Source organism: Apodemus sylvaticus, chromosome 16, assembly GCF_947179515.1.
Source record: "Apodemus sylvaticus chromosome 16, mApoSyl1.1, whole genome shotgun sequence".
In the NCBI taxonomy this organism is placed as follows: Eukaryota; Metazoa; Chordata; class Mammalia; order Rodentia; family Muridae; genus Apodemus; species Apodemus sylvaticus.
The window spans coordinates 84,587,035-84,601,892 of record NC_067487.1 but is presented as its reverse complement, the minus strand read 5'-3'; the positions used below and the strand labels follow the sequence as shown (position 1 = coordinate 84,601,892).

The following is a 14,858-nucleotide window of genomic DNA, read 5'->3' as shown; positions in this document are numbered from 1 at the left end:
GGCACCCTCATTCATAAAAGAAACTTTACTAAAGCTCAAAGCAACATTGCACCTAACACAATAATTGTGGTGACTTCAACACTGCATTTTTCTTAATGGGCCAATCAGGAAAACAGAAACTAAACAGGGAGACAGTGAAACTAATTGAAGCTTTTGACTAATTGGATTTAACACACACACACACACACACACACACACACACACACACACACACACACACATAGAGAGAGAGAACTTTTCATCCTAAACAAAAGAATATACCTTTTTCTCAGCACCTCATGGTACCTTCTCCAAAATCGATCATATAGTTGGTCACAAGACAGACCTCAACAAATATAAGAAGATCGAAATAATCCCATGCCTCTTATCAGATCACTATGGAGTATAAGTGGTCTTTAATAACAACAAAAACAACAGAAAGTGCACATACACATGAAAACTGAACAATACTCTATTCAATGATACCTTGGTCAAGGAAGAAATAAAGAAAGAAATCAAAGACTGTTTAGAATTTAATGAAAAGGAAGGCAAATGGATGGAACTAGAAAGTGTCATCCTGATCGAAGTATCCCAGTCACAAAAGAAAGCGCATGATATGCACTCACTAATTAGTGGATGCTAGTTCAAAAGCTCAAAATAAACAAGTTGCAATTCACCCAGCACAGGAAGCTCAAGAAGGAGGACTTAAGTGAGGGAGCTATGGTTCCTCTGAAAAACGGAACAAAATGCTCACAGGAGCAACAAGGGAGGCAATGTGTGGTGCAGAGTCTGAAGTAAAGGCCACCCAGCGAGTGCCCTACCTGGGGATCCATCCTATAAATAGTCAGCAAACCCCGACAATATGATGAGAAGCTTGTACCAAAAGGAGCATGCCATGGCTGTCTCCAGAGGGGCCCTGCCAGAGCCTTACAAATACAGAAGCAGAAACTAGCAACTGAGTTTGGACTGAGCTTGGGGGCCCCAAAGGAGGATCTGGAGGGTTGTCCGGAGGTGCTGAAGGGGTATATAGCCCCACGGGAAAAACAATGACTTTGGACACCCAGACACCCCAAGACTCCCAGGGACTGAATCATCAACCAAGGGGTATACATGGTTCCAGCCAAAAATGTGGCAGAGGAATGCCTTTTGGGGCATCAGTGGGAGGAGTGGTCTTTGGTCAGGTAAAGGCTCAATAGAAGCCACAACAAAGGGAAACATCTGGGGGGCAGAAGTTGGGGGAGAGGTGGGACTGTGTAGGGTAGAGGGGCATATACATGGAGGCAGGGGGAGGGAGGAAGGGTAGGGAATCGTTGAGGGGGGCTTTTGGGAGGGGGAACTGGGAAAGGTTTTACCATTGGCAATGTAAATGAAGAAGATACTCAATAAAAAATAAAAAAAAAAGAATTTTCAAGTTGTTTTTAAAATATGTGAGGTCTAAAAGTTAGGACTTCAAAATGTTACTGGCTGCTTATACTTCTTTTAAGCATAAACCAAGCTTAAAATAAATCTCTGGTGACATTAAGGACAGCTGAATACCTAGGCCTCGTCTAGGTACCAGTGAGAGACTCTTCCTAAACGGGTAAACAGCTCCCTCAGGGTGCCCAAGGTTGACCTCTAATTTCGATGTACATACAAGTGCATAAACACACACACACACACACACACATACACACACACACATGCACACGCGTGTGCACACGCGCACAGTCCGATAAATTATTATATGGGACATACTATGTTCCTTTCTCTTTTCCTTTTGGAATGATGTTTTTTTTTTTAATTGTTTTTATGTATTCTACTTGTGTACTTGATGACTTGTGCATCCTTCTAGAACAATCATAGACAGAAGATGAGTTCTTTAGATATGGGGTTTTGTGTATGCGGGGTTATGGTTAATGTGGTGATAAATACAGAGTTTTTGTAGGTACTTATAAATGTTTTTTGCTTTTTAGTAATAGGACTCAATTCTACAGATGGGTTGGTAGATAGCTTTCTCAGACTACCTGCAAGGATGAAATGAGAGTTTTGTTGGATCTCACTAAAACACAATGTTTATAGGATTAAGTTTGATGCCAGTATCTTAGTTTCTTTCTTTTTTTTTCCTTTTCTTTTTTTATCAGTTTTTTCTTTTTTTTAATTTTTTTATTTGATATAATTTATTTACATTTCAAATGATTTCCCCTTTTCTAGCAGTATCTTAGTTTCTTAACTGAAGTAAAATGAAAAAACTGGGCACCTCACTTCCAGAAGATCCTGCTATACCACTCCTGGGCATATACCCAGAGGATTCCCCACCATGTAATAAGGATACATGCTCTACTATGTTCATAGCAGCCCTATTTATAATTGCCAGATGCTGGAAAGAACCCAGGTATCCCTCAACAGAAGAGTGGATGCAAAAAATGTGGTATATCTACACAATGGAGTACTATTCAGCCATTAGAAACAATGAATTCATGAAATTCTTAGGCAAATGGATGGAGCTAGAGAACATCATACTAAGTAAGGTAACCCAGACTCAAAAGGTGAATCATGGTATGCACTCACTAATAAGTGGTTATTAACCTAGAAAACTGGAATACCCAAAACATAATCCACACATCAAATGAGATACAAGAAGAAAGGAGGAGTGGTCCCTGGTTCTGAAAAGACTCAGTGAAACAGTATTCGGCAAAACCAGAACGGGGAACTGGGAAGGGGTGGGAGGGAGGACAGGGGAAGAGAAGGGGGCTTGCGGGACTTTCGGGGAGTGTGGGGGGGCTAGAGAAGGGGAAAGCATTTGAAATGTAAATAAATTATATCGAATAAAAAAATTAAAAAAAAAATGAAAGTCTCTGAAGCCTTCTTTCTAAATTCACGTAAGGAAAGTAATCTGTTTTTTCATGTGAATTTGTCAGCTCCTAACTCAGTTTCTGACCGATACTCTTCATGGCTTCTGCTAAAATTTCTGTGTTTTTTTGTAGTGAGTAGTACAAATTTGCTAATTACAATTAATCCTTCAACAAATTGAAATTAAAGGTGCTTATAAGGGGTTCTTCTCCCCACTCCTAATTGTCTTGTGTTTTCTGCTCTTATTAAATGGCAGTGTGATTTGACTGGCACTGTAGCTATGAGGAAAAAACATCAATCTTTGTTTAAGTTGTTTTTGTACGGATAAACTGTACTTACCACACTCATTCAGACTGGAGGAACTTTTAAGCTGGGCCTCATGCACTATGTATCTCTTACATAGTTTGCACCCATTTGCATATGCTGATCTGTTTCTTTTTAATGATACATACAGTTTGAGGAGTTCTTTCAATGTTTTCCTTTTATATTTTAAATTTCAGAGTCATAAAGAAAGGTGGATACCAGGGAAAATTCCCAGTTTTCTTCAAGTGCACAAATATTATTTTGCCGAAAGTCTACATTTGTAGACCCTCTCCAGCTCTTTGCCTCTCTCCCTTTTTCCTCAAAACTGTTTTTTAAGTTAAGACTATGCGGCAAATATTTACTTATATTCTTCAGAATTACCCCAAATTAAAAGGTGTCTATAGCATAGCTACATTTCAGTTTAAACCAAAATACTAAGCAGCATGTGAAAAGAACATTGGATAATGAATATTATTATCATTTTGCCCCAAATTGCCCAATTGATGTTCCTTATATTCAAGTAAAATGTTGATCAAATAGTGGCTTCAGGTTGTGTCTTTTACATTCTTCTACACTGTATTATTTCTGAGGATTTTTTGGAAAGGTAATGACAATCTATTTTGCACACTGTCCTTTGAATTTGTCTGATGTTTCTTCATGATCAGAATTAAAATTTCCTAGACTGAAAAAAGCCAAAATTACATAAGATGTCAATTTCAGTTTGTAACTGTAAGCCAATCTAATCATTTGTCTTAATTGCATCAAAGATAATATTTATCTCTAGCTTCTTGGAAGAAATGATTCTCCTAGAAGATTCTGCTTCTATGAGGTTGTGCCCCAATCCACCTGTTCACTCCCACCCACCTCCCTGCTCTTGCATTCCCCTACATTGGGGCATCAAGCCTCAGAGGACCAAGGGCCTCTCCTCCATTGATGCCCGACAAGGCCATCCTCTGCTACATATGTGACTGGAGCCATGGGTCCCTCCATGTGTACACCTTGGTTTATAGTTTAGACCCTGGGAGCTCTCGTTGGTTGATACTGTTGTTCTTCCTATGGGGTTTCAAACCCCTTCAGCTCCTTCAGTCCTTTCTCTAAGTCCTCCATTGCGGACACCCTGATCAGTGAAATGGCCCGCCTCTGTATGTCAGGTGCTGGCAGAGCCATTTCTTAATGAGCAAGCTTGCCTAGATAACAAAGCATCCTTTAACTTTATGATGTATAAAATAAAAAGATTGTTCTAACACTTTCCAAAGAAGTCATTAAATTGCCCAACAGTGTCTATCTTCTCTTTTCAGTCAGCCCTGCATGCTCACAGAAGGAAAGACGCCCTTCTCTATCCTTAGAAGAACTCAGAGCCTTGTCACAGCTCACAGAATCCTTTGTGAAGCTGGAAAACAACATTCGGGAGATGTTTGAAGAAAAACTTTCATTGTTTCAGATGTCCAGGAGTTCTCCAGGTACTGTGCTCTTTAGTTAAGTGTGCATGGACATTTTTTTCTCTGCTCCCTCCCACTTTAAATCTGTACTGTTATTTGAAAGTAGTATGTTTTGAAGTTGTTTAGATTAATATTTAGCATGGAATACAATTATTTTTTTTTGTACTTTGAGAGTCCTTAATGCTAATGGGCAAAAACATCCTAAATATGTTTTGGATAATTCTCCTTGACTATAATCGTACCTCCCCCTGCAGCAAAGAACCATAGCCTGTCCTGTGAAAGGCAGGCTGGGTGGTATAGTCCCCGTGTCCTTGCTGCCAACCAGCCAGCGGCCTATGTCCAGCAGTGTTCCTCCTCATCTCCTGAGGCTTAGCTCCCTCGTCCTCAGAGTAGGCTTACATGGGTACACTAGCTTTCTCTTTATTTCTAGGGCCAGATGCTTCAGATTTTGACATGTAAAATGGAGTTGTAAAAGTGACTTAGCATACTAAATCATATGTAAGATATTTAAAGGATATAATCACCAATAAATAAATGTGAATTATTACAAACACTAATTGTAATCTTATAATATCTTGTTCTACGTTAATTGGAACAAAATCTCTTTGAAGAAGGCTTCACCTTGTAGGTTGAAGTAATGGTTCTGAAAATTGCAGTAGAACTCAAAGGCAGTGGTCAAGGTATGTTTTTTGTTGCCATATGTTTATTTGTAAGGGTTATTTTATTCTTAAAGAGGTACAAAATTCTTCATGTATGGCATGCTGAGGGAATGACTACATCTTCAAAACAAATTGAGGGAAATAAGAATTAACTAGCTAAAATTTTCAACATGTAAACCACAATCTAAGAGAAAGAACCCTCTCGCCCCTCTCTGTGTAGAGTTTTATATTTTTTCATTTACTTTGGCTTATAAATTAGAATAGATAGTGGGGTTGACATTTGTTTTGTGTTGAGCATAAGTAAATGGCTTCCTACCATTCAGGTTAATGTTAGGGTTAGGTAGCACTATTATAAAGTAATATTGATTGTTGTGTTTGTTGATTTTCTACTGCTGTAACAAAATATGTGAGACTGGATAATTTAGAAAGGAAGGCAGTTTATTTGCCTTATATTTTTGGATAAAGTCTACAGTTTATGATGCTGACACTTATAAGGGTGATGTTGCCAGGTCCCGCCCATGGCATTGCCCATGTTCAATGTCCCCCAGGAGTCAGACTCGTATCATATGAACTCTCTTTTAGTGTATAACCCATTCCTTTACCAAACTTCAGCTTGTCATAAAAAAGAGGGAGGGGGTGGAGTACAGACTTGTCATGCTAACAAGAATATAAGACATAAAATTCTTTAAACAAAAGACAAACAGGAAATGTAGACTTAATTAGGTGATAATTAGAACACTATCTGGTTATCTAAATGGAGCTGATTTGGGCTCAGAGAATCTTTAACACTAAGACTTCTAAATTATTGGTGATATGTTAAGGCCTCAAAGAACTGGTATTACCTACTTGTACTCATCCATCATGCCCAGCAAATGTAATGTTTTCTCACATACTTTATACAGTTCATTTCAGATGATAAAGAGAGTGAACTTCAAAATGTCGAGGTCTGTCTGCTAGAATCATCTTGTTTTCATCTACTTTAGCCCTGGACACTATGTGTCAGTTCTGAGAGAGGGTTTTATCTTCCTTACATGCACTATGACTAAGATGGTTAGAGCAGTAGCTGAAATAACCAATTATTGAAGGAAAGGTGTTGCCTATTAATTTTAAGAAAAAAGAAGGGTTATGTCACTGTATTAGATTATGGCTGAGCCTTGCTGAGGCTTGCAGACACTGTACGCACTCAAGAACAGGCTTTGCAATTGTTATGTCAAATCAAAAAATCTGTAATCACATCATAATACAGTCATTGCTAAATTGGTCACCAAATGCTGTATGACTAAAAAAAATCTTTAATATTATGTTAATTGTAGTATGCATTAAAGCAATATTTTGAGTTATCAAATTCAATATTTAGAAATAATTTTTGACTGATGGGTATAAGAAATGTTTCAGTAATATAACATTTCTTTGATATATGTATTTTTAATTTTTCAAAATATTTTTATGTTCCAAAAATATTTTTTCATTTTGGTTTTTCAAGACAGGGTTTCTCTGTGTATCCTTGGCTGTCCTGGAACTCACTCTGTAGACCAGGCTGGCCTGAACTCAGAAATCCGCCTGCCTCTGCCTCCCAAGTGCTGGGATTAAAGGCATGTACCACTCCCGCCCAGCCCCCAAAATATTTTTAACAATGCCCAAACACTTAAAATAATTTTGGCCTTCAGAATATATTTTATACAATTTTTTGGAAAGAATGAATGAGTTTAATGTAATTTCTTTAATTCACTCAACTTTTATTTCATATTGATGACCTAGAAATGCTATTAAAACAATAATCTAAAATTTCCTTGATATCTATGATCCCACCCTCTGTTTTCCTGCTTGTAACTCCAATTAATAATATTTGCTGGAATATTGAATATAAATATTGAATTTATTTAGTGTGTGTGTTTGAGTGAGTGAGTGAGTGTGTGTGTGTGTGTGTGTGTGTGTGTGTGTGTACGAATGGAGGTAGGAAAACAGCGTTCAGGAATTGGGGTTCTCTTCTGGAATGTGGGTTCCAAGGATTGAATTCAGGTTGTCAGGCTTGGCAGTAAACACCCTAACCTTCAGAGCTGTCCCATAGGCTCCTGTGATGTCCCATGCATTCCTTGATGTTGAAATTCATGGATTTTAGTTTTGGTCTTGGTTGTGTTTTCTGCAAGAACATCAAGATTGATTTGACTCTATGCAACTCTATATAAATGGCTCTAAAAAATTATCTTGAAGAAAATTTTTTGGGGGGGAAACTTTTATCTTTGAGTTTGTCAGTATAAATCAGTTTGTATCAAAAGCATTGGCGTCTCAAGTCAGGAGAGAAAAGATACCCTAATCTGAGTGACCATAGAAAGCAAAGGGTACCTAGTTGAACACATTTTGCTAGAAACTCTTTTTAGGCGATGGCAAAGGGAAAACAGAACAAACCATGTGGCTTTTCTATTGGAGCATACTTTGCGAGCTTCAAAAAGTGGCCTTGTATAACTTTCAATCCAAACAGTCTGAAGAAAGCAAAGATTTTTCTCCATCACATTATAAATAAATAAATAAATAAATAAATAAACAAACCATTATTTTACATTCTACTTTAATGTTTGCTATTACCTTACAGACTTAGCCAAACTGATAGTTCTCTTAGTAATCTGAATGTGAACAGAGATTTTGTAGTTACAAGAGAAATTTTTTATCAGAAATAAAAATTAGTACTTGTTCTTATTGGGATTTGTTTGGTGAGATTTGCTGGTTTTCTTATTCGTCATGTAGAAAGTGATTGGATATTATTTGGCTGTATATCAGTGCAGTCGCACTGTGTCTTTAATGTGAGTGTATTTTATGGGTTTGATTTGGCGGCATTTCTGATGCTCCTTCAGAATTAAGTAGTTCTCAGGGCAGTTCCTCAGTTTTTCCAAAGGTGGCATCTGAGGTTTTTCTAACCAAGAGGCTTCTTGGTCCTCGTCTCTCTTTAGTCCCAGCAATGACAAAGCGCAATGGCTGCTTCAATTGGATGTGAGAAGAACACTTAGGGTTTGCTCAGAAGAATCAAAGATTTCAGATCTTCTGAAAGATTGTTTGTACTCTTAGGGGGTCTTAAGAGGGGTCAAATGGCTTCTAAGAGATCCTTAGCTAGATGGTTAAGGGATTGTATTAGGGAGGCGTATGTAGTTAAGGTAAAGAGGCTCCTAGGGTTTCTAAAGCTCATTACTCTAGGACTTTAGCTGTTTCTTGGGCAGAGAGGTCGAAGGCTTCCACATTGGAAATTTGCAAGGTGGCCACCTGGGCTTCTCTTCATACTTTGTTATGGTATTATCTCTTGGATGTAGTCTCTTCTACAGATTCAGCTTTTGGTGGGAGGTTGCTTGTGAGCCAGAAAAGAGCAGTGAAGAAAAGAAAGACGTGCACTTCCCACTTAGAGCTGCCAACAAGGCAAGTTGCTTTGAAGCGCACACAATGGGAACCTATGAAGACCAATTTGGGTGTGAAAGTGGATGTCACAGGGAAGTACTGCCAACCTCTAGTCCCTGTGAAAGAAAGCAAAGTGGCAGTGTGCAAACTAGCCAGAAGTGTAAAGTGCACCACAGAGAACATGGTCGAGGAGCTGGTGAGCAGCTGGCACTCTTGTGACCCTCTGTGCTCTTCTGAGGTTCGCAAGCTAAGCATATGCTTGGAGTGGCCACTGTTGATTTCATGCGAATACCTGTGTTTTCAGGTGGTGAACCTAAGGTAGACAGTGAAGTGTGTACAGAATCTTTACTATATTTTAAGTAGGTACAATAATTCCCTAGTTGTTCAAAGAACTCATGCAATTTTATTTTTCCAAGTTTTGAAATAGACCAGTTGAATTACAAAGAAATATAAAAATGTTGGAATGTTATGTCCATGAAATATTTTATTAGCATTTATTCAGTGTTATGAATTCTGCCTAAAAATTACCCTGCTTACTTTTGCACTTAAAGTTAAGCTTCTTAAAGGCCTTTTAATTTGGGGGGTATTATATTTTAAAGATCAATGTAACTACTGGAAAGTTACTCAATCTATAGTTATACACCCGCAAATAAAAAAAATAAAGGCTTAGGAACACTTAGGAACATTATATGTTCCTTAATTGTCTTGAAGACAAACAGAGGGTCTCTACCATCTGAGCACTTTGTTCATTGAATAAATGAAATGTAGTCTGGAGTTAATGTTAAATACAAGGTAGTGAACTTCTTTCCTAAGACTTAAAGTGCAGCTCAACAATGGCAGATAGTTATTTTCAGAAACAGATAGGCAAAGATTATACTTCAAGATACTCTTATTCTTTCAGGGTAAATACCTCTTAAAATAAGCTGCTTTTATGGGCTTCTGTGGAGTAGTCAGACAAATTTGCTTTGAATAGTATTCAAAACAAATATATGTATTCCATAAAGTTTTTGAGCAAACCAAAGGACTTATACTCAAGATGAAAGTGCATCTTTTTTCTGCTTGTCTACTTGTAGTTGAAACAATTACATTTACATATGATCGCATATTAAAGTAAGAAACTCCTATCATCCTATGCCAACAGAACCATTGGTTCTGTTTATTCACAAACAAGAACATTTAGAAACATTTTCTGATCAAAGTGAAGGAAACAAATTCATAATCACTGACTATAAAAAAAAAAAAAAAAACAACTAGGACGAAAACAGCGGCTTAATCATTAAGAGCACTGGCTCCTCTTCCAGAAGACCTCAGCATGGTTCCTAGCACTCACTTTGAGCAGCTCAAAACGGCTAGTAACTCCAATCCAGGGAATCCAGTGCCCTCTTCTGTCCTTGGAAGGTCCTGCATGTGTGTGATATACATGCATACAGTCTGAAATGCACACACACACACACACACACACAAAGACTAAAGGGGGAAAATGTCAACCATTGTAGATTTAATTGATATAGACTGGTTAAAGCAGGATAAAATTAACTGTGTGGGAAAACTGCACACACAGTAGATACATATGCATAAACATAAATATATGATATATAAGGAATATATTCAGTAAGATGTAGATCAATGCCAGTATTATAGTGATGTAGGCATATACAAGACACAGAGCTTCTGTAAATGCACAACTTGATGAAATCTACATGCTAATCATATTCATGTTTGCTACACATGCTGAAGTGTTTTTCCATTGTTATATGTAATTTAATCAGGTTTTCATTGATTGAAGTACAGAACATATAGGTGTTCTGTACTTCATTTGTTACCATGAGGGTATGGAAATTATGGCAAAGTGTCTTAGAGTTTCACTACTCTAGCTAGAAGGTAAGTTTCTTATGTGAAATTGTTAATTAAATGGGCATGTTCACAAAGAAGATGAAAAGTCACAAACTAGAAGTAAGAATTGTAAAATACATGTATGATAATGGATTCATATCCAAATATACAAAGAACCTTTAAAATTCAACAAGACAACAAGTAACCTGTTTTTAAAATACATCAAAAAGCTGAACAGACATCTAACCAAAGATGACAGATGGTGACTAACTAAGCATATGAAAAGATTCAGCAAAATAGTGCATCACCATGGTAATGCATATTAAAACCAGATATTACTATATACCTACTAGATCAGGTAAAATCCAAAAATGCTAAAATATCACTTTCTGTCATATATGCAGCATGAAAGTAACTTCATTATTGCTGCTAGAAGTGTGAAATGACACAGCATCTTTGCTAGTCAGTTTGGCACTGTCTTACAAAGCTAAACATAGTCTTACCATATGATCTGGATTGCACGTCCAGGTATCTATCCAAATGAGTAGAAAACTTATGCCCATACAAAAGCCTGCCTGTGAATGTTTATGGCAGCTTTATTCATAATTGCCAGAATTTGGAAGCAACTAAGAAGTTCTCCAGTAGGTGAGTCTATAAACAATCTGTGGTATATCAATACAAAGGAATATTATTCATCAATAAAGAGATTATCAAGACATGAAATGGTATGGAAGAACCAAGATTGCTTGTTGCTAAGTAAAAGAATGCAATTTAAAAGGATTATATACTGTGTACTTCCTACTATATAGTGCTATGGAAAGACAAAACTATAAACATTGACCTGCTCCGCACAGACAGGGAATGAGGAAGCAATGGTGCCTATATTACAGAGGGAGAGTTGTAGAGCAGGAGACCTCCGCATGTGAAACATCAGTAGAGACATGAACTCATAGACTTGATAACGTCCACAGAATTATTTAGGATAAAGGCTAAATCCTAAGGGAAACTATGAACATATATAATGATGTCTTAGTTCATCAGCTGTAACCAATACACAATATCATAGCAAGATATTAACCATAGGAGAACTTGGGGATGGAGAGATAGCTTGGTAGTTAAAAGTAATTTCTGCTTTTGGAGAGATCCGATATGTCCTACAACGGCAGCCTCGGTAGCCTTTCTTCCACTAGGACTCATCTATTAACTAACCTACCACATTCTAATAGCTCCAGAAACTATGAAGGCTTTAACTTGCTGGTCATTTGGGGATATTTACCAAACAGAAATGGAGCTGTGATTACTTAAATAGGCATTTCATTAGCATTCAGGGTACTCGAGTGTTCAAATTAACTTTGTCATCAAAACAATGTATTTCTTTCTGGGGAACTCTCTTCTTTAAAAAATTTCCATAATCAAATTCATAGAACTACATTAAGGAGGAAAATACCACCTATCTACTAAAAGAAATTATTGGTCAGATCTCAACTGAAAAAAACTACCAATGTGGTTTGTTTAGAAAATAAGGAAAAACTAATCATTAAAATCTCTTAAAGGCTAAAGAAAACTGGGATTATAGTATTTAATATATCATCCTATGCTAACTTCAAGCCACAAATAGGTAAGTTCTAAATTATTCATTTAATCAAACTATGATTAATGCAACCTTTATGTTAAAGTGGAACAATTTCTTCTTGTGTTTATTTACTACATTTTGAAGGTCTCTTCTCCCTCCATAGGAAAGAGTGAGTTTCTTCATTATAAAACAGAACACTGTAAAATTAGTTCCGTTTTAAGGGTTAGTGATTCTGTCATGTCTGTCTCAGTGTTTGTGTTTTTAAAATTATGCATTGTAATTACTAAGGACATACCTTTTCTCCTGACATACTGTTATTTTTCTTTGCATTTTGTCCTTTAATGATGATGTTGATGATGAAGGTACATGTATGTATTTCTGTGTACATACATGTGTGCAGATACATGTGCATGTTTTTATGTGCAGGTAGAGGCAACAAGTCAACAATGAGTGTCTCAGTTCCTCTCCAACTTACTTAATTTTTTATTGTGTTATATTTATTGTGTGTTTCTGTGTGTGTCTCTTTGTGTGTTTGTGTGTATGGTCGTGTGTGAGACACAGGACACATGAGATAAGATATAAGGAACAGCTCTCAGGAGTTCATTCTCTCTGTGATGTAAGGTCATGGCGGCCAAACCTTGGTTATCAGGCAGGGGCTTTTACTTGCTATACCATCTTGCAGGCCCACCAGATGATTTGTTTAAGACAGTCACTGAATCTGGAACTTTACAATTCACCTACACTGAGACAAAGGATCTTTATTTGTATAGACTTATATGCATTGTGTGCCAAGTAGTAATATAATTAACATATACATTTCGTTAAGTTGTATATTGAAAGGAATCTGTATCTTGTATATGCCTGCCACCAGCCTATATCTTACTGACTATATTCCCTCTGTATCCACATATGTGTATACTTATGTGTATATATCTACTGTGTATGTGTTTTTCTCTATAATTAATGTGAATCACATTTACAATAGTTTGTTCTATTTAAATGAGATTTATTTGTTTCATATGTATGTGTGTATGCCAGAGCATATGTATGTGCATCACATGTGTGCAGTGCTTGGGGTCCATCACATCTCTGGGTCTGGAATTAGAGGCAGTTTTAAACTGCCTGAAATAGGAAATAGGTGCGGCGAGCAGAACCTAGGTCTTCTTGAAGAGCACTAAGTGTTCTTAAAGACTTAGCTGTCTCTACAACCCTGGTTTCTTTCTTTCTCTTTCTTTCTACTTCTTTCTCTGTCTCTTCCTCCCCCCACCCTCTCTCTCTCATTTTAATTATTTCCTTTGTATTTGTTTCCGTCTCTTTCCTCAGGGATATTGGAGAAATCTAACAGGGCAGCCATGGTAGAGAAGCATATTGCCAATGGAAACACTATTCCACCAGAGTCATTGTTACCAGTAAAAGAGGTGAGACGTTTTATTTACATATAATATGATTACCTTTCTGCGGATTTATTGTGAACCAAAGTATCCACATTTTCTGTTTTCCTCAAAATAATCTTAATTGAAATTTCCTCAGAAGTTTTAGGCAAAAATCCAGAAGTATTATTGTCAATTAACTAAATAACAGATTCTGATAAGGATGTTGGGAAAATACTCTCTCTACACTATTGGTGGGAATGTTCGTAAGGTCAGCCAAGACAGAGATCAGTGTGGAATTGCCTCCAAAAAGTCTCAAGAGAAATGTATCCACATGAGCTTCATATGCCACTCTGTGTCACAAGGAGGAGTCTAACTCATCACACGTGCGCGCGCGCGCGCGCACATACACACACCACAGAGAGAGATAGACAGACAGACAGACTTCTCATTTTGAGTCTCCATTAATAGTAGTAAACTTATAGAGTCATCCTGGGCATTTGTCAGTTGAATTGGCGGATCAAAACAATGTAGTATATATTGCAATGTATTTATTCATTCATAAAACAAAAGTATGCATATGCATTGTAGATACATAGTTGTTGAAATGTAAGAAAATGAAGACAGTAGGCTGAAAGGACATGACTTTTGACCCAATCTTTGTTCATTTACTCTATTTGTATAGAATGAGATTTTCATATCAAGTGAGTAAGCAAGACTCAGAAAGACAAGGAGATATTTTCTCTCAAAGTCTGGACTCTGGACTAGACAAGACTAGAAAGTGACATGAGGGGGAAAAGAGGGGATGGGGAAAGACAGTGGACATGATTCAAATGCCATGGGTAAGGCTGTGAGGATCTCATGACAGTCCATTAATGCATGCAAGTGATATGAGCTATCATGTCTGCAAAAGCAAAGATGGGCCATTGTTCTCTTGCACAGTCAGATTCATGGAATGCTATAAAAAAGGGAGTCAAGGAATTTCTGTTCCCATATTAGCTCAGGACCTGTATGTTGAGAACGAAAAACAGATAATTATTGAAAAGAGATAATCATGTCAACCAGGCTGTTTGCTTTCTGGATTGTAGTAATGTCTGTGTAATTAAAAGTATTGATAAAATATTGAAATGCAGAAGTTTCAGAAGAAAATTGTAATTTCCTGCCCCTCACCTGTGTGAGCCACTGGCAGTGTTGTGACTGTTCGTGTTGCACTCTAGTCACACTACATTCGGCATTCGACTACAGTCCCACTTGGCAGCTGTGATTTACTTTATCTTCTATGACAGGCTTGATCTCTTAAAGAACAGTACCTTTTCTTTGCTTTTGCAGTCCTGGTAGTGATTGTGATTCCCTGCTGAGTTTCTGCTTAGCTACCCCAATATTCCTTCACTTAAATTATCTTTGCATCACTGTAAAAAAAAATGCCTGATGAGGAAGTTAATCAAGGAAGGAAGAATGTGCTTGTTTTATGATTTCAGATTTCATCCTGTTA

General features: G+C 37.2%; 1 protein-coding gene across 1 annotated transcript in view; it reads left to right on the top strand.

Moving 5' to 3' along the window:
* Kiaa0825 (KIAA0825 ortholog) overlaps positions 1-14,858 on the top strand; it is a 465,970-nt gene that overhangs the window by 114,921 nt on the left and 336,191 nt on the right. The window contains exons 6-7 of the mRNA XM_052159485.1: positions 4,410-4,571; positions 13,320-13,414. Of these exons, the coding sequence (XP_052015445.1) occupies positions 4,410-4,571; positions 13,320-13,414 (257 nt within the window). The remainder of the gene's footprint in view (positions 1-4,409; positions 4,572-13,319; positions 13,415-14,858) is intronic.